Source organism: Quercus lobata, chromosome 11, assembly GCF_001633185.2.
Source record: "Quercus lobata isolate SW786 chromosome 11, ValleyOak3.0 Primary Assembly, whole genome shotgun sequence".
NCBI lineage: Eukaryota > Viridiplantae > Streptophyta > Magnoliopsida > Fagales > Fagaceae > Quercus > Quercus lobata.
In genome coordinates this window covers 44550048-44571382 of record NC_044914.1, presented here as the reverse complement: position 1 = coordinate 44571382, position 21335 = coordinate 44550048, and the positions used below count along the sequence as shown (strand labels likewise).

At 35.5% G+C, this 21335-nt stretch overlaps 2 protein-coding genes and 1 pseudogene across 2 annotated transcripts; 1 reads left to right on the top strand and 2 right to left on the bottom strand.

The window, feature by feature from the left end:
• The first annotated feature begins 6197 nt into the window (after window positions 1-6197).
• LOC115966952 lies at window positions 6198-12991 on the top strand (annotated as a pseudogene).
• Window positions 12992-17439: 4448 nt separating this feature from the next.
• LOC115966951 (leucine-rich repeat extensin-like protein 5) lies at window positions 17440-18225 on the bottom strand. The gene has a single exon (XM_031086076.1). The coding sequence runs from the start codon at window positions 18223-18225 to the stop codon at window positions 17440-17442; it is 786 nt and encodes a 261-aa protein (XP_030941936.1).
• An 11-nt stretch (window positions 18226-18236) lies between these two features.
• LOC115966950 (arginine-glutamic acid dipeptide repeats protein-like) lies at window positions 18237-19505 on the bottom strand. The gene has a single exon (XM_031086075.1). It carries the CDS (start codon window positions 19503-19505, stop codon window positions 18237-18239), a length of 1269 nt encoding a protein of 422 aa, XP_030941935.1.
• Between the last annotated feature and the right edge of the window lie 1830 nt (window positions 19506-21335).

Below are 21335 nucleotides of genomic sequence, written 5' to 3'. Positions count from 1 at the left end.
AAATGAAAGTTGAATGGGTCAGAAATTAAGGAGGAAACTGCTATTTGCTTTGAATTATGAAGTCTCCAGATTTCACGTGCGTGAAGAAGTCATGCAATGAGCAGTTTTATGGTAATAGCATCAGCCAACCTTAGGGGTCTGACCCCTAATTAAGAAATTAACATGCTAATCAATAAGTGACTTGTCCGTTTGTGTCATGGAGCAAAAGTTTTGCCCAATGCAATAGTACATCACTACAAATTAAAAAACTGGAGTTATCCCGGCGTAGGACGAGTTTTTTGTAGGATGAGTTTTTTGTAGTGTCATGGCATTCTCACCCATATATATGACTAGCTCTTGCTTTAATTTGTATCAACCAGTTCATCAATATATCTTCAAAGATCTAATAAGGTTGATATGATACTCTCTAAGAGAATCTTTTAGAGAATTTATAAGGTTCAAAATATTTTCCGATCTTAATTTTGTGTATTAATTATATACAACATCAACTCAAGACTTATTTTCAAAATTAATTTTGTGTAACCTCTCTTTCAAAAAATAACATAAAATCGTGTATTCTCTATAAGCCTTACATTAATTAGTACAGTTACCATATAAATTAAAATCCTTGATTATCTTAAGATTTTGACTCAAATGCTAATTGGAATTCAAGAGACAGTATAAGAGGATCTTAGGTGGTATGTGGCACAAGCTTTCCAGAGTATTCATTCTCTATACTTTGTAACCATCTGATCAATAGAATAATTAAGGTACTACAGCCCTTAAACTTTTGAGATAGAAAGATATCAGACTACATTAAACCTTGGGCCGCGTTTAAAACGCGGCCCAAGACCAGACCCTTAGGCCGCGTTTAAAACGCGACCTAAGACCAGACCCTTAGGCCGCGTTTTAAACGGGGCTATAGGACCTGGTCTTGGGCCGCGGTTAAAAAGTGTGGCCATAGGACCGTCAGTCCTATAGTCACAGGTTTTAGGCCACATCAGAAAGCGCGGCCTAAAAAAACGCGGCTATAGGCTATAGCCACGTTTTAAAAACGCGGCCAGAGGACCTTTTTTTTGTAGTGAATTATTTAATAACTTTTTATTATATTAATATTTCAGAAATTCCATAGTTACACTTGTTATAAATTTTTATTCTCTTTATTCTTAACATTCACGTCAAATGTCATGTCAATCGCAATCAAGTTACACCTGTTAAAATTCTGTCAACCTTTTAATTTGATTAATATTTGTATATACTTTACTTCTGAAACTACAATGACAACTACTTCTAACTAGCTACTTTGCTTTCTCTTCGGCCATTTGGAATGAATTGAAAGACAGAAAATGAAAGGGTTTTGTTAGACCTTGCTTGACTGAGCCCTGGAACCATTTGCTTTCTCTTCGGGTTCTTTGAAGGGGGAAAACTCGGTTTTGAAGCAAATAGTTTTCCCTTTTTTAAGTTTTGGTACGTGGAAACACACTTACTTTACTTGGGACTTGAATGTCTGCAGCTTAAATATTAGGTTCTGGCTTTAGTTTTTTGCAAACCTTTTACAAGTCATAAATACTTTGAATAAGAATTCAAAGTCTGGAAACGGAAGTCTCATTCTTATTCTTATACATATTTTGACGCGGTGTGGAAAAAAAAAAAATCTGCAGCAATTTTTAATAGAGAAGAGGACTTTGGCACCTATACCATTAGAGCCTTGAACATAATTGGAAGTCTCATTCTTACTCATACAATGATCTTGTGTCTTTGTGTGAGAACAAGATTGGTAAAACACTCAAGAGAATCTATCTTCCAAAGGAACAACTTCTAAAGAACGTCAAAGGTTAGTGAGAAATTTCTCTTTATAAGTTTTAGAATTTTTTTTAGGGGATCGAAAAGAAAAGAATCTATGGTTTGTTTAAATGACTTGAATAGAGTATGAAATTATTTTCTATTGGTCGATGAAAAATCATGTGTGGACATGAATAGAGTATGTGATACTAGTTGCAAACTGATCACGTGATGCATGCGAATATATAATTATACTGAGATGTGGTATAATCTAAATTTTATTGTAGATAATTTGTTCTCTCTAATAATTAAAATTTATGTAAAAGTAATTTCCATTACTCTATTTTTACAAATATATATTCTTCTAACTATTGTTATTATACATTATATTTTTCTAATTTCTTTTGGTACAAATAAAAATTTTAAGCTTCATATTTATTATTTAAATTCATATTAACTTAAGGAGATTATTATGATAGCCAAAACTTATCATATAATTACAATTTTTTTTAAAGAAAATATCATTACAATTGATATTACTCAAATAACTGATAGTACTCTTGTGGACCAAATTGGATTATAATTACAATTGAGATTATTATTTAAATTCCCATGATCAACTCCATTCTTAAGTACCGAATTGGACTGCTATAGACCAAATGAAAAGAATGGACCGAATTGGACCGGAAAGACCAAATTGGACAGAATTAGAACCAATGAACTGAATCATACCAAAATGGAGCTACTTGGACTGAAATACACTGGTTGGACTGAAGTAGACGACATGGACCATATAGGACCGAAAAATCTGAAGTTGACCAAAAGGATTGTAATGGACCAAATTGGATGGACTAGATTGAAGTGGACTGAATGGATCGAAGTGGATTGAAGATCACTAAACAAGACCGAATTGACTGAAGTAGACTAAATAGACCAAATGGACTGAAATAGACCAAACTGAAACGAATAGACAAAAGTGAACCAAATACCAATTTGTAATTAGCTATCATAACTCAAAAAATTAATAATAATTATAATAAAAAAAGGTGATGGAATTGGTTTGCTTTTAAAGTAACATCAATCAAATTTGTTGTCACATTAATATTTTTAGCTAAATTCTTATGCATGCGTCTATGATTCTATGTGCCTATTGAAGGTTTTATTCAAGTTAAATTTGATACTATGTAGAAAAAGTTGGTACGCCACAAAAAAAGTATATCAAGAAACCACTTGCATGTAATATTCAATACCAAAAAAAAAAAAAAAAAAAAAAAAAAAGAGGAAAAAATATTAATTTGTTCAAGTGGCCTTTATATAGTCTTTTAATTTGTTCAAGTGACCACACATTATGATATATATTTTTTATTCTTCTGAGTTGGACTTCATTGTATCAGTACACACAAAATTTATTGTTTCTTTCTCAATAAAACACTAACTGCACTGGATAATGTATTAGAGATTGTTAGGACATATGTGATTCACTTGTTTTGGAACATATGTCACTATTTTATGTAATTGGCTAATCCTTTGAAAAAATGCACTTTACTTGTATTTGGGTAGATCTAGAATGTGTTTAATACTTCAAGAAACTGTGTTTCAAGATCAAGTGTTGAAGACATACGAGTCTGTCCAAGAAACAAGCTGAAGAAGTACTTGTCATTAAAGCTCGACAACTAGCTATCCATCGAGCTTAAGAAGCTGTTCCAGTCCTGTGGCTCAATAGCTGCTCGACAGCATCTCAATAGACAGGTATCTGTCAAGATTTATGAAAAACAGAATTCTAGTTCTGTTTTGACTCCAATCCGGTTTTATGTGTTTATGTTTTCCTTTCTCACAACTCTAAACATATAAAAGGATTATTTTAAGGGCCGTCAAAGTGTTTACAAGTTGCGTAAGTGTTGAGCAAAGTTTGTTCAAGCAAATTGTGATCGAAGACAGAATTTGCCCTAGTTCATCGTTCTTGAAGAAGTTGCTGTGTTTGTGCACCGTAGGGTTTTGTGACCAAGAATCTTCTTGATCTTCATCGTTGGGATGAGTTAAAGAACTTTGCAGCCAACAACCTTCTCTAGTTGGTGATTGAAGTTACGTACTGGGATCCGCGCAATTGGTTAGTCATGTACTTGGGAGCCGTGCATCGAAAGGAGAAATTGTCACTACAAAACAAGTCTAATTGGGTATTGGGGTAAGAGTTCAACTGTAAGTTGGTATAAGGTACTTGGATTCCTTTTCTTGTAACCGTTTGTTGTGATAATAGTGGAATTTCGGGAGTGGTGACCTGAAAATCACCCGGTGGAGTTTTTACTGTGTAGGTTTTCCCCATTCGTAATCAAATCACCCTGTCAAATTTATTTTCCGCTACATACTTAGTTTATTGATGATTTCTTTGTGCTACCACGTGTTTGCATATTAATTAACTTAATTAATTCACTTGGTTAAATTAATTGGTTAATTTATCACAAGGGGTCAATACGTTTTTGGCCTATCAGAGATGCTTCAGGTAATGAATAAAAATTGCACTGATATATATGAGCTTTAGATTAGTGACTGGTTCACTATGCATGTGATTTGAATATAAAAGGTTTCCAAAGTTTGCACCAAATTACTTCAAACCTACCATCTCCACAAATACCTTCACTTCTTATTCAATCTTCATTTTTGTTTCGGTATTATATCTGCATTATTGTCCAAATAACATTTGGCTCATAAATGTTTCTTTACTAAGCAACTTTGTTTACCATAAAACAAGTTATGCCTTGTAACTTTTGCAAAAACAATGCAACTTGACTCCAAGCAACCACTTTATCAACTACACGTCTAAACCCAAATTGATAGGATTATCTAAGATGACAGTAGGAGCAGTTCTTTTTTTTTTCTTTTTCTTTTTTTTTTAAAGATTTTAAATATGACTTGTTTCACATCAAATGGTCTTGTTAGAGTTTCGGGAATAATTAAGGATGAAATTAGGTTGCTTATAAAAGTTATAAGACCAAATTGAATTTTATCTACCAGTTAAAGGATCAATATAATAATTTGACAAAATAAGTTGGCTAATTTTTTCCTCTTTTTTCTTAAGAGTTTTTTTCCCCAAATAAAAATAATCTTTGACTAGAAGAGAGAGAAAGTAATATTAATTTAAAAGATTGTACCTAAAGTAGAGTTCTAAGTAACCGCAATTTCTGCCACAAGTTTGATGTAGGCATGTAGTAGATTCAATTGTGAGTTGTTATCTATCATTTTTGTAAGGATCCATCACTTACAATCCGCCATGTCAAACTTGTAACAAAAGTTACATCCGCGAATTTGCACAATAAATTTAGCTAATAAACTAAGAAAAATGTGAAACCTCGAAAATGTGTTAAAACACAAGAGCTTGTTTAGACCCCTAATTAAAAGATTACGGCTAGATTGCTTTTACTCTAACTTATCTAAGTGTGAAATAAGAGTAAATGAAGTGCAATATACCCATAAAACTACTCTAGTGCATAAGCATGAACAACAATCATTAAAAGTAAAGCACAAGAATAAGGGAAGAGAGAATGCAAACACAAGATAACACGCTGATGTGTTATTGAAGAGGAAACTGAAGAACTTGGTGAAAAACCTCTCCGCCACCCTCCAAGCAGTAATTAATCTACTAGACAATCAGTTGGGATACATGAGTTAGCAAGAAACCTTCCAAGCCTAATTTACCCGATGTATCTAAGCTCTCCAAGCTCCTACTCCAACAAGGCTTCTCGAAATCATGTCTTGTCTAGCTTTCCGGATCCCGCAATACACCCGATTGCATCCGCCAAGCCTCATCGGCTTCTTGTGGCAATTCCCCAAAGCTTATCAAGCTCCAAAACACTCTCTACACTCTGAAAAGTTGTGGGTTGTGTTTAGGTATAAATCTCCTCTCAAGATATGACAATGGGAGAGGGAAGGAGTGAAAAGGCTACAATGATTTCTCACTAAGGATGAGTAGCTCTCTCTCTAAAAGATGGGTGTGTGTATTGTAGAAAATCTATCTAGGGTTTTTCTCTCTGAAAGGCCTCCTCTACATTTATGGGTAATGAGGGTATATATAGTATGGGTGACGGGTAAGAAAGTCACACATAAAAAAACCTCCAAGCAGAATCTTTCGCGACTACCTTGCGGGAAGGCCTTACCCGCGAGACACTCACGAAAACAACAGCCTGGCACGACTCTTCAGCTTCTAATCATGTGCTCCTCACATGGCTTTTTCACGGGTTAGCTTTTCACGAAATCCGTTGATTCTTTATTTTATGCTTGATTCTTCACCAACTTAATATTAAACCCAATACAATAAAATCCCACAAAATACAAAGAACAAAATTAAAGCAATTACAACACATTTTGTCATGGAATGAAGCCAACACAAAACATAGTTGTAAATCACAACTTTACAAAAAGCTTAGTCAATCCCCAACAAACCTATGACTATCATAATCACAAGGTAATTTCCCTCATTGAGAAGCAGAAACGGTCAAAACTCAAAACACAAAACTCTCCAACTATAATATGAAGCAGCACCTTCCTAGTTCAATCCTCTCAAAGTCTTCTTACTACTAAGAATCCCTATGATATTGTCTGCAATTTAATATTATTAAAGTGGGTTCCAAACAATTCCAATAGCTGCAAAAAGCAAGATCTTGGTCATTGGAGGAACTGGGTACATTGGAAAATTCATAGTTGAAGCCAGTGCTGAGGCTGGCCATCCTACTTTTGTTCTTGTCCGAGAATGCTCCCTCTCTAACCATGCTAAATCCAAAATCATCCACCATTTAATCACCTTAGGAGCCTTCTTTGTCTTTGTACATAAGCTTCAACATCTTTCATACATTTTCACTGTTATTACTTACGTTTATAGTAATATAAGACCACATTCTTGTGGTGGAGGCGATGATTACTTATTATCTCTAGAACCCCATATGATTGCAATCCAAAAATAGTATTAATGTTGGTTTTAGTTGACTCAACTGTCAAATCTTTTGTCATAGAATAATGAATGAATTGGGTTCCAAATCCAATCCTACCCTTAATTATGAAAATAAATGCCTTCTTTACTAATCATGACATGGTAGGATTTTTTTTTTTTTTTCTCTATAATTACAATGGAGGAGATCAATTTTGAACTTTGGATTTCTTTATTGGAAACATAGTCGGTTTAAATAATAATAATAATAATAATAATAATAATAAGTGAGTGAGACTCGTGCTACAAATCATTTGGTTAATGTTGCTATGGTGTTACATATGTTTAATAGAGATTTGTATGAGCATGGGAGTTTGGTGAGGGCAATAAAGGAGGCGTGGATGTGGTGATTTCTACGATTGGTCACCATAATTTGGCCGATCAAGATAAAATCATTGCTGCTATTAAAGAAGCTAGTAATGTTAAGGTAATATGAGTAATAACCCTTCCTTGCTTTTAGATAAAAATTTCTTTTCTAATTGTTATTTTAATTGTTAGGTTCTAAAACTTTAGGAAGTAATGTATTAGAACTTCAATGTGTATTATGTTGGCAAACCATGATCAAAATATAGAGTCTAGGTTTAGGCTTGCTCAAAGTGTGGTTTAATGTAAAATTGGAATTGAGTAATTGTAGGAATTACTATTCAAAATCTGCAAAGCTCGATCAATTGAAAATTAGGCTCGATCGATTGAACCTCGTGGATGAGTAATTTTTTGCAGAATTATTAAACCAGCCCAATCTTGTATGACGTGTAGGGTTTTGCGTTTCACTCCAAGTATAAAAGGAAAAACCCTAGCTATGTTTTAGAAGTCTTTTGTTGAGTTGTGTATTGAATCTTTTTGTGAGATCTAAGAGGTGTTTACCTTCATACATACACATAGAGTTATCAAGATCAAGATTCACGTCAAGAACTTGATGATTTCTTTAGTTGCTACATAAAGAACTATAAAGAAGATCTGAAACCTTTGAGTAGAGTCTCAAAGTCACAAGTAGAAGAACTTGTGGTTGTTGTAGATCAAAGAAAAAAGTAGTCCGTAGACTCGGAGCTGTCATGTGGTCGTGATAGTAAGTTTTCTACTCGAGGTAGCAATATGATATTAGTAGTCTAAGTCTTATTGTTAGGTTTTCTTGGGTCATCAGATTTTTGTATTCTTTATTTTTCCACATTATATTTGTTATACAAATATTAGTCTAATCTAGATCTAATTAATAAACTTGGCTTAATATTAGGTTAAACATATTGTGTTAAGGGGTCTAAAAACTAACATTAATTTCATTCCTAAACTATGAGTTCCAGCTAACTCAATTGGTAAAATTTCTGATAGTTGTATAAGAAATCTAGAGTTCAATCCCCAAATTGTGCATCATTCAAAATCTATCGTCTTATATTAATAGTAAGATATTACTGGATATGTAAAGTAATTTTACGAAAAAATCTCTGGATCTCTAAAAGAAAAGTGGGGGCAAGAGTAACATTGAACTGTTTTAAAAATTTCAAGAACTAGATTTACATAAGTGGTAGTTTAGGGACAATAGTTTAGGTCCGAAAATGAACTTTGCCACGTAATTCATGGATAAAAATAGTGATTTGTCCATTCTTTACCTCCATAATTTTTTTTTCAATTTTTTTTCTAGTATCTAATTTTGCATATGTATTGACCAAAGAATAGAAAAAGTGAACTCTAAGAACTCTCTAAGAATTAATTGACTGCTTTAAGAACTCTGAATACATTGTTAATGAAAAGATGAATAATAATTCCTGACATAAAAATAAAGTAAAAAAATGTGGATTTTGATTTTAGAGTTCTAGTGATTATATATTTGGTATTTGGTTGTTATTTTCTTCTCTTGGTGATGAATCTTTTAGGCAGTGATACTAGTCTTTACCACATAGTAGACAATGTGTTGCATTCTATTAACCTTTTTCATACATATTCAAATACAACCCAACAATATAGCCATGTGTTGAGTTTCTAATGGAGGATCAGGCACTCTGTTTAATTAACTATTAAAAGAAAAAGAAGGGCATCATTTTAGTAATTTATTATTAAGCAGAATTGTAAAGTTGAATTTATTCAATTATGTGTTGGTTTTATTTCATGCCAAATTTTCTTGTAATTCAGTACTTAGAAACCATGTATTTAGGTGGGAATAATGTTAGGGTTGTGTGAGAGAGAGTGTGAAGAATTGATCAAGTGTGTGCATTAAGAGGCTTCTCACAATTGGACCTCGTGACTGACTCGCGAGTGGTGACTCGCCAGAATCTAGCACATGTGTGAAGCATGCAAGAAGTTGAAGGGTCAGGACAATTGGATCACTACAAGATAAAAAGTACAGTCTGACCATTCTGTTATCTGGCAACTGGAATTCGCGACTTGTCCCAATCGTGAGTGACTCGCCAGTGCACCCTGTTTTGCAGAAAAATGAATTTTCACATTCCTTATCATACCCTTCCATAAATACCCTTGTACCCATGAAATGTTGAGAGCTTCCAGAGAGAATTTTGAGAGATAAACTGTAAGGTTGAATTTAATCAACCATATGTTGGCTTTATTCCGTGATAAATTTGCTTGTAATACAGCACTTAGAAACCTTGTATTTAGGTGGGAATCATGTAAGGGTAGTGTGTGAGAGAGTGTGAAGAAATGCTCAAGACTGTGCAGTGAAACAGGGACTCGTGGCTGGATCTTGCGAGAGGCTCGAGGCTTGCAAGCCGCCAAAAGTTGCACACACATAGAGTATGCAAAGGAGCTAAACAGTCATGCCAGCTGGAGCACTATAGGACAAAAATCCAAACTGGCCATTCAGTTAGCTCGCGGCTTGAACTCGCGACTCAGTCAAGTCGCGAGGTCAAGTCGCCAGCCAACCCTGTTTTGGAAAAATTGACTCTTCGCATTCCATTCTCACACCAGTATAAATACCTCTCATTCCCACAAAATATGTGTGGCTATTTAGAAAGAAAAACCCTAAGAGAGGTTTCTTCAAAACACCCACCCAATTAGAGAGAGCTACTCATTCTTAGAGAGAAATCTTTGTAGTCTCTTCTCATTCTCTCTCTCATTGTCATACCTATTAAGAGGAGATTTCTATCCAAACACTACCCACACCCATTTAGAGTATTGAGTGTTTTTGGAGTTTTGGGAAGCATTTGAAGATGCCAAGGATGGCGAATGCTATGGATTATAGTGGAATCTAGTAAGCTAGAAAAGAAAAAGGTTCAGCGTAACCTCGTTGGAGCAAGAAGCTTGGTGGGCTTAGGTACATCGGGTAAATTAGGCTTGGAGGGTCTATTACTGTTCATGTATCCCAACTACATTTTCTAGTGGATTACTTACCGCTTGGAGGGCGGCAGAGAGGTTTTACGCCGAGAGCTTCGGTTTCTTCTTCGATAACACATCGTGTGTTGTCCGTTTGTTTGCCTCTTCCTTCCCTTTTATCTTTTCCTTTTATTATCTGCTGTGGGTTGTGATTTTAATTGGTTTAGATTGTTTACCAATTCTGTTTATAGCTTTTATTCATTTTCGGCACACTAGTTGTTTGTCATAAAACTTTAATTGGTTAATTTGTAATTGGGGGTCTAAACGTTCAAGGGTGTTTTATACACTATTTGAACTTTCATAAACCCTAGAGAACAACAAGATTGATTCATCCACAATCTTATACCTTTGACTCTCCAAATTTCTCTACTCTCACCCTCTCCATTATCATACCCTTGAGAGGATCTTTAGCCAAATTCTTACCTCACCATATTCATATCAATGAGAAGGTTCTTGGTGTTTGGGAAGCAATTCAAGAGAGAACCAATTCATTTTGGTTGATGTAATGGGCTTATTGTGGGATCCGGTAAGCTATAGAAGACAAGGTTAGGCGTAATCCTGTTGAAGCAAGAAGCTAGGAGAGCTTAAGTGCATCGGGTAGATTAGGCTTAAAGGGTCTATTGCTATTCATGTATTCCAACTGATTTTCTAGTAGATCATTTTACCGCTTGGAGGGCGGCGGAGAGGTTTTTTGCCTAGTTCTTCGATTTCCTTTTTGATAACACGTGCTAATGTTATCTTGCGTTTGCTTCTCTCTAACCCTTACTCTTTGCTTTTAATTACTACCGTGTTGTGATTAAATTTTGGCTTGGAGTAGTTTGCAATATTTTGGTATGGCTTATATTTATCATTCCGCACTTATATTGTTTGAGTATAAGTTTGTGTTGGTTATTTTGTAATTGGGGTCTAAACATTCACTATTGTTTTACACACTAAATGAGCTTTCAAAAATTGTAAGGACTAGTAAGATTCATGTATGATTAAATAAGAAAGAAAGAAAGAAAGTTGGACTGATCTTATGTAAAGCATAAATTTTAGAGCTTTTTTATTCCTCATGTTAGTTTTTTTTTTTTTTCTTTGAGCATGATCCTATTATGAGAATTTTTTTCCTATAATGTAATATTTTCCCATTTGAGCCATTAACTGACTGTGCAATGATTATACATTGTTGTATTATGGTTCCAAAACCAATAGACTTTTTCTTATGTACTATGAATTTCTATTGATGTGCTAACCTGACTAAATGAATAGAGTTGGAAGTCTTTGAATTACATGGTTTATTGTGAAAATGCTTTTCATTGTCAGAGATTCTTTCCTTCAGAGTTTGCAAACGAAGCAGAGCGTTGCCAAGCAGTTGAACCTATGAAAACAGTATCTGCCATTAAGTCTAAAATTCATCAAATGATTGCAGCTGAGAAAATTCCTTACACCATTGTGTGTTCCAACTGTTTTTCTGGCTTCCACCTCCCCACTTTGGCACAAACTGGAGCCTCAGGACCCCCCCAGAGAAAGAGTCATTATCTTAGGGGATGGAAATCCAAAAGGTACAAGAACATTTTTCATTCATAATGCTATTATGAAATTAAATTAACTTCTTCATGGGTTTTCTTCATACTTGTCATTTGATCACAATAGTTTCAAGAGATTCCTGGAAAGGACATAAAACACACGTAATAATGTTTACTTTTGATTCACATTGTTTTCCCACAATCTAATCCTACTTGACTAAAGGACTTCACAAGATTTAATTTTTGAACTGCAATATGGACAAAATTGACTGCTCAAAGACTCTGTCTTAACGCGAAGCAACTGGAGTACAAATTAGTATAGACGTGAAGCAATTGGCAGGCATCCTCATTGCCTAAGTTGCTCATACTTTTCAATGCAGGCCCCCACTATGTATATGGATAAAGTTGAAAATGTATTGTATATTTAACAAAATGGAAAGCGAATGACAAGGCTTTTTTTTTTTTTTTCCTTTAATTAAAAAAATCTGCAGCAATTTTTAACAGAGAAGAGGACATTGGCACTTATACTATCAGAGTTGTGGATGATCCAAGAACCTTGAACAAAGCTCTCTACATCAGACCTCCTGGAAACATCTGCTCATTCAATGATCTTGTGTCTTTGTGGGAGAAGAAGATTGGTAAAACCCTCAAGAGAATCTATCTTCCAGAGGAACAACTTCTAAAGAACATTAAAGGTTAGTGAGAAATATCTCTTCATAAATTTTAGGATTTATAAGGGGAAAGAAAAGAATCTATGGTTCATTTTGAAAAAAAGTACTTAAAAATGAGGATTTGGATTTCAAATTTTAGTTTATATGACTTGAATAGGGGTATGAAATAGCAAATTATTTTTTATTGATGAAAACTTATGAATGGACTTGAGCTTCAGTAATATGTGGATTTGATGATTAGGTGTAAGAAGTCATTTCAAATCTATTGCAAGTGTTTTTGTTTGAGAAAAATCCCCAAAACCTAAATCATAATCTGTTCTTTAATTTATATCAAGCAATTTAGACTAAAAATTGTTCTTCAAATCGTCAAATCTAAAGGCAATCCTAATGATTTTGGGAATGAATACGAGGCATGTGTAATTTGGTTCTTGGAGTTTCAAAATTACCAATAAGTTTCTTTGATGTTCAGCAACATTAATTCTCGGTTGAATTGCTTGAACTTGAAAGCGATTAAAGTATATTTAATTGACTAAATGCTGGCAAGGGTGCAAGTGTTTTAACATTGGTTTGTTTATTTTGTTGTTCTTACAGAAACCTCACCTCCAATTAATGTGTACTTAGCAGTTTATCACTCTATCTTTGTGAAGGGAGATCCAACCAACTTTGAAATTGAGCCATCATTTGGAGTGGAAGCCGCACAGCTTTATCCCGATGTAAAATACACTCCAGTGGATGAGTTTCTCAATCATTTTGTCTAAAGAGCCAAACTTTGCTATTGTTAATCTTCTAAATCGAGTTTCACCATCTTATTGGATAATTAAGTAGGTTCTGTCTAGCTGGGAGAGATGTAGAAGATAGTTGCTGCTGTCTCAGGTTGTGTGATTGAAAGTTGGTGCTTGCCTCTTTGAGTGCCTACTTTGGTTGATTCTGTGAAAGTGTTGGGTTAGTATGTTAAAATAATCCTAATGGAAATCAATGAATATTGCCTCCTTTCACTTCTTTAGATCCTGGTTTCCGTGTTGCTTGGCGGCTTGGCACATGTTTGTGCCAGTCTTGAGCTGCCATAAGTCCATAACACTTTTGACTATATGCATTTAATAAGTACAGGACCTAAAATTGACTTGAAATGTTAGCCTAAGATTGATCAGACTCTCATGGATGACAGCAACTGAAGGCATGCTGTTGAGAAAGTTATAGACTAGACCAAGTTATCAGGCCAATTTTAAGATGACTAAAAACAGCCATTATTTATGCCTTGTTTAATTAAGACAATAAGATTATTTGGAAACTGGTAAAAAATTTATCAAAATCTATGAAACCACTAGAGTAACCTTTCAGGTGAATTAGCAATATATCACCACTGTTCTGGAAGTATCAAGGTGCTGTTCTAAAAAATTTGTACATAGTTTGGAAAAGTTAAAAAATGGTTTTTCTTCGTCAATAGCCTTGTAGTTCTGGTATTGGCATTCCCTCATTAAAGAAGAGGTTTGGGATTGGACCACTACAGGATTTTTAGAAGTGAGGGATAAAATCAAAAATTAAAAAATCAGTTAGGCAATCTACCTTTAAATTTAATGGCAAAGGCGTCCGTAAAGCACAAGATGATGCAAAAATGTCTCAGTAATACAAACTAGAACATGTCAAACAAAAATCAAGTACGTGGCTATAGGAGTCCAGCAAAAAACATTGTGACCCTGAGGCTTTTGCCCAACAACTGTTGGCTAGTATATAAGAATATTGTTAACCAATTATATGGCCAGTTCCAAACAGTGAAAACTAGCAACCAGAAATGAAGATACAAATTGAAAAAAGTTGACAGCATAAATTCAAGGAAAATATAGAAATATACAAACAAAAAGTCTCAATACATGTATTAAAGATGCTAATGTTATCACTAGAAAAATGCTAATAGTATGCATAACCAAAACAAATATGGAATAAAAATAAGAAGAGAATGAGGGGCATATACATATCCCATCAGCTGCCTTCTCAGTTTATACAAAAATGTATTGCTTCTTTCTCTATAAGATCCTAACTGCACTAGAAGATGTATTAGAAATGCTTTGCGTAATCAACAAATTGAACTGATATATTTATGAGCTTTAGATTTTTGACTGTCCTCACTGGCTCATTATGCATTTGATCTGAATATAACAGGTTTCCAAATTTTGCACCAAATTACTGCTACCCCTACCACCTCAACAAATACCTTCCCCTCAACAAATACCTTCACTTCTTATTCTTTCTTTTTTGTATCAGTATTATATCTGCATTAACATTTGGCTCGTGAATGTACTGTTTCTTTACTACTCAAATTTTTGTAGCATAAAACATGCCATGCCATGCCTTGAAATTGTTGTATGTGTTAGGTTCAAAATGTTTAGAAAAATTGGCAAATCGTGAACACAAACTTGTCTAGATATAGATCTTAGAGTCTATAGGTTTTATTAGACAATGCACAAGGTGATTCAAGTCAAGATCCAAGAACATACAAGCTGCAAGAAGAAGACTTCATATTCTGCCTGGTTTGATCGATCGAAGAACAGGCTCGATCAATCGAAAATCATATCTGTAGAATTTTAAGTCGGCCCAAACAGCAGCTTAAGCCCATTAAGGATTAGGGTTTCAGATCTACTTCTCCCACTATATAAAGGAAACCCTAAGCCACGTTTTTGAGACTGAAGCGAGAGAGATTAGAGTCCCTCTTGTGCCTCTTTTGGTTTTAGGGTTTTGTACCCAAACCTCTCTAAAGTCTTGGTTGCTTGAGAGTTGTATTGTTGCTCATATTTTCTGTTTTGTGTAAATCTCTTGTGAGATCTAGAGGAGTTTTCTTTTACACAAAACTTAGGGTTTTCAAGGAGGAGATGTTATCTACACTTTGATGATCAACTCAGTTGCTGCCATTGAAGCTTAAAGAAACACAAGCGGGTGTGCTTGTATCTGATGGTGAATCCAAGAAAGAAGGAGTCCGTGGATTTGGAGCTTGCACATGGTCGTGTCAATAAGTTCTACTGGTTGGTAGCAATAAGAAGTCAAGCGTGGGGGCTTGTAAGTCTTATTGTATGAACTTCGATTCTTTCAAGATAGTGGATTCAAGTTTACCTTGAGAATAGCTAGATTAAATCCTCCCCAAGTTTTTACCGGTTTGGTTTCCTAGGTGATCATATCTGTATATTATTTATCTTTCCGCTGTTTTACATGATATGATTGTTTTGATTGTGATAACCTAGTATTTGTTAAATTGGACTAAGTAACAACTTGGCTAATTACCTAGGTTAATCCAATTGTGTTTTTAAGAGGTCTAAAAACTAACAGTATGCAATATTCACTTGACTAGCAATTTAGCAAGACCAGTTTATCAACTACACTTATAAACACAAATTGATATATGGTTGTCTCTATTTTATATTGTCCTTAGGGTAAATTACTATTTTGGTCCTTAACATTTATATTCGTTAATTTTGTTCCTAATGTTTCAAATGTGTCAGATGTGGAGCTAATCTGTCCTGCAGAGACTCACTGGATCTTGCCAAAAGTGGTCAAGATCTTATTGGAACAGCAGCATACAGTGGAGAATGACAAAGATCGGAGAAGGTAGAAGTGATTTGTTAGTTGGATTAGGCTCGTCAGCATGCATTAAAACCACATCGTGTTGATCTGAGGTGGCACTTAATGGCCACCTCAACAACTGAGATTAATGAAAGGGAACAAATTCAAACTATAACTGAGATCGAGTCAAAATTTTGAAACTTTAGGTGGCAAAAGAAAATTACCACAAAGGTTATAATTTACAATTTTATAAAATTTAACATGAAATTTGGTATTCATATTAAAGAAAAAATAAAAAGCAATCAAACGTTGCAATTTTAAAATTAAGAATTATACAAACTCTAACTTGATTCTAATCTGTATAGACATTGTTGATCTCATCTATATAATATCTAAAGTTGAGTCGTAGTATTTATTGTTAATATGTTTTTGTTGAGTCACATTAGCATAGCATTTTGGTTCATTCGGTCCACTTTGGTGATGCTTTGGAAAAGGAGTTTGTGTAGAAAAATGGGCCACTTCATTGACAGTTATATCACATTCTCAACTTAATGTTGGTAAATTCTTGATAAAATTACATTTTTCATATCCAATTAAAGTCTTATATATTTTTTTTCTAATATAAGTGATGAAGTTACTTATATTTGCTTTTTTTTTTTTTAGGTTATTTAAGATGTATAGAGAATGAACCATTTACAAGGAGTACTAGAAACAAATTCTAATCACACATTACATTATTTACAAAATATTTCACCTTGTATAATAATTGAATGTAAAATGTATTATGTTTTCTTGAAATTTTTTTTTTAAAAATTTAAAACAATTTCAAATAATAAATATAGATAGCCTAATTTAGAAAATCTAATATATTAATTGTATAAACTATATTTTATTAGAAAATGATTACATCATTTTTAAAAAGGTTTTGGACTAATACTTATAAATCTTATTTATTATTTTCATTTTTTACTTAACCAAAAAACAAATTGTCAAATTTTTCCATGCATCGCATAGGTTCTACGACTAGTCCATATTAATTAACTAGCTAAAGGATTAAATCACATGCATATAATTTGAAACTATTTCCAAAATGTTAATAGTTATATTATTTTTAATAATTTGAATAACTATCTTATGTTTAATAATATACTCTCCCTGATATTTTTCCCTTCTCCTCAATGACATGACATGAATACAATTTGAAACTAATTCCCTAAATATTAATAACATCATATAGCATAGGGTGACCATTAAAAAAATCCCATAAAATAATTTAAGAAAAATTATAGCGTGCATGCCCATCATGGATCATGCAATTCATCACCTAGTAAGATGAAATATATTAGGATATACGTACTATTACCTCGTAGCTAGGACAAAAATAACACATGGATTCACTCTGAGAGAGAGAGAGATCTCATCATGAACTCCATAAAATTATTTCTAATACATATGTTTGTAGCAAATAACAGGATGAATACAAAGAATATAAAACAACATAAAGTGAAAAGAATGGCTGTTAGCCGTGTTTGTTTCCATTTCTTATTTGATTAATGTTAATTTTAATGGGTTTTATTTCATCCGTTTCTACACCATGAGCGGGGAACCATGACTTCAAGGTGACTTGGGAAACCCCTTTGGTCAATTTGAAGAGGGGTTAATTAGGCGAAGGGATGTGGGTGGGTGGATTAGGGTTAGATGGAGTAACCGGACCCTCTGCTAGTGAGCTTTTGAAAAGAGCCATATTGTGGCCTCCAAAGGCCTTTTGGTTAATTGTTGAAGATGGAATGTGGGTGCCTGGATTTGGTGTAGATGGTGGTGTTGGACCCCTTTGTAATGAGCCTTGTAATGAAACCATGCTGTCATGACTCACAAAGGCCTTTTGGCCAAATGTTGAAGCTGGAATGTGGGTGCCTGGATTTGGTGCAGATGGTGGTGTTGGACCCCTCTGTAATGAGCCTTGTAATGAAAACTTGTTGTCATGACTCACAAAGGCATTTTGGCCAAATGTTGAAGTTGGAATGTGGGTGCCTGGATTTGGTGCAGATGGCCGAGTTGGACCCTTCTGTAATGAGCCTTGTAATGAAAACTTGTTGTCATGACTCACAAAGGCCTTTTGGCCAAATGTTGAAGCTGGAATGTGGGTGCCTGGAATTGGTGCAGATGGTGGTGTTGGACCCCTCTGTAATGAGCTTTGTAATGAAAACTTGTTGTCATGACTCACAAAGGCATTTTGGCCAAATGTTGAAGTTGGAATGTGGGTGCCTGGATTTGGTGCAGATGGCCGAGTTGGACCCTTCTGTAATGAGCCTTGTAATGAAAACTTGTTGTCATGACTCACAAAGGCCTTTTGGCCAAATGTTGAAGTTGGAATGTGGGTGCCTGGATTTGGTGCAGATGGTGGTGTTGGACCCCTTTGTAATGAGCCTTGTAATGAAACCATGCTGTCATGACTCACAAAGGCCTTTTGGCCAAATGTTGAAGCTGGAATGTGGGTGCCTGGATTTGGTACAATGGCCGAGTTGGACCCCTTTGTAATGAGCCTTGTAATGAAAACTTGTTGTCATGACTCACAAAGGCCTTTTGGCCAAATGTTGAAGCTGGAATGTGGGTGCCTGGATTTGGTGCAGATGGTGGTGTTGGACCCCTTTGTAATGAGCCTTGTAATGAAACCATGCTGTCATGACTCACAAAGGCCTTTTGGCCAAATGTTGAAGCTGGAATGTGGGTGCCTGGATTTGGTACATATGGCCGAGTTGGACCCCTCTGTAATGAGCCTTGTAATGAAAACTTGTTGTCATGACTCACAAAGGCCTTTTGGCCAAATGTTGAAGCTGGAATGTGGGTGCCTGGATTTGGTGCAGATGGTGGTGTTGGACCCCTTTGTAATGAGCCTTGTAATGAAACCATGCTGTCATGACTCACAAATGCTTTTTGGCCAAATGTTGAAGCTGGAATGTGGGTGCCTGGATTTGGTACAGATGGCCGAGTTGGACCCCTCTGTAATGAGCCTTGTAATAAAAACTTGTTGTCATGACTCACAAAGACCTTTTGGCCAAATGTTGAAGCTGGAATGTGGGTGCCTGGATTTGGTGCAGATGGTGGTGTTAGACCCCTTTGTAATGAGCCTTGTAATGAAACCATGCTGTCATGACTCACAAAGGCCTTTTGGCCAAATGTTGAAGCTGGAATGTGGGTGCCTGGATTTGGTACAGATGGCCGAGTTGGACCCCTCTGTAATGAGCCTTGTAATGAAAACTTGTTGTCATGACTCACAAAGGCCTTTTGGCCAAACGTTGAAGTTGGAATGTGGGTGCCTGGATTTGGTGCAGATGGTGGTGTTGGATCCCTTTGTAATGAGCCTTGTAATGAAACCATGCTGTCATGACTCACAAAGGCCTTTTGGCCAAATGTTGAAGCTGGAATGTGGGTGCCTGGATTTGCTACAGATGGCCGAGTTGGACCCCTCTGTAATGAGCCTTGTAATGAAAACTTGTTGTCATGACTCACAAAGGCCTTTTGGCCAAATGTTGAAGCTGGAATGTGGGTGCCTGGATTTGGTGCAGATGGTGGTGTTGGACCCCTTTGTAATAAGCCTTGTAATGAAACCATGCTGTCATGACTCATAAAGGCCTTTTGGCCAAATGTTGAAGCTGGAATGTGGGTGCCTGGATTTGGTACAGATGGCCGAGTTGGCTGTAATGAGCCATGACTTGTTGTCATGACTCACAAAGGCCTTTTGGCCAAATGTTGAAGCTGGAATGTGGGTGCCCTGGAAATGGTGTTGTCATGAGGCCTTTTGGCCAAATGTTGAAGCTGGAATGTGGGTGCCTGGATTTGGTACCCGAGTTTTGTAATGAGCCTTGTAATGAAAACTTGTTGTCATGACTCACAAAGGCCTTTTGGCCAAATGTTGAAGCTGGAATGTGGGTGCCTGGATTTGGTGCAGATGGTGGTGTTGGACCCCTTTGTAATGAGCCTTGTAATGAAACCATGCTGTCATGACTCACAAAGGCTTTTTGGCCAAATGTTGAAGCTAAACTGTGGGTGCTTGGATTTGGTACAGATGGCCGAGTTGGACCCCTCTGTAATGAACCTTGTAATGAAAACTTGTTGTCATGACTCACAAAGGCCTTTTGGCCAAATGTTGAAGCTGGAATGTGGGTGCCTAGATTTGGTGCAGATGGTGGTGTTGGACCCCTTTGTAATGAGCCTTGTAATGAAACCATGCTGTCATGACTCACAAAGGCCTTTTGGCCAAATGTTGAAGCTGTAATGTGGGTGCCTGGATTTGGTACAGATGGTCGAGTTGGACCCCTCTGTAATGAGCCTTGTAATGAAAACTTGTTGTCATGACTCACAAAGGCCTTTTGGCCAAATGTTGAAGCTGGAATGTGGGTGCCTGGATTTGGTGCAGACGGTGGGGTTGGACCTCTCTGTAATGAGCCTTGTAATAAACCTATGTTGTCATGACACACAAATGCCTTTTGATCAATTGTTGAAGCGTGATTGTGGGTGCTTGGATTGGCCTCAAATGGTAGGGTTAGACCCTTTTGTAGTGAGCCTTGTATGGAATCCAAATAGTAACCCACAAAGGCTCTTTGGTTATTAATTGTTGAAGCAGGAATGTGGGTGTTTGGATTTGGTGCAGATGGTGTGACTGGACCCTTTGCTAGTGAGCCTTGTAAAGAAGCAACATTGTAACCCACAGAAGCCCTTTGGTTGATTGAATATTTGTTCATCAATTCTTGTTCTCCTCCATGCAAGATTCTGCCAGCATCATTTGCATGCATGCTCATAAGAAAAAGCAATGTCATGACTACAGGAAACACCTTTAGATATCCCATCTTGTTGTGTAAGCTAAGATGGAAGTTTACAATTTGATGAAGATTGATGAATATGAGGACGAGATGGGTTACATTTATATGCATCAACTTGTATGACTTGGAACAATATGAGTTTCTAACCATTTTACTCTTGACTCTCTTTGCTAAGAAATGAAAGTTGAATGGGTCAAAAATTAATGAGGAAACTGCTGTTTGCTTTGAATTATGAAGTCTCCAGATTTCACGTACGTGCGTGAAGAAGTCATGCAATGAGCAGTTTTATGATAATAGCATCAACTTTTAGACTTGATAATTTTTTCTTTTATTTTTATTGAATTTATTAAAATATATAATTATTTATACATTTATTTTATAAGTTTTTTCATAAAACCGTGCAACGCATGAGCCTATAATTAGTATTATAAATTTTTATTCTTAACATTCACCTCAAATTTCGTGTTAATCACGATCAAGTTACATATGTTAAGAGTCTTTGAAAACCTTTTAATTGGATTAATATATACTTCGCTGCTGAAACTACAATTACAACTTCTTCTAACTACTTTGCTTTCTCCTTGGGCGTTTTGAATGGATTGAAAGTTATTCTTAACATTCACCTCAAATTTCGTGTTAATCACGATCAAGTTTCATCTGTTAAAAGTCTTTGAAAACCTTTTAATTGGATTAATATATACTTCGCTGCTGAAACTCCAATTACAACTTCTTC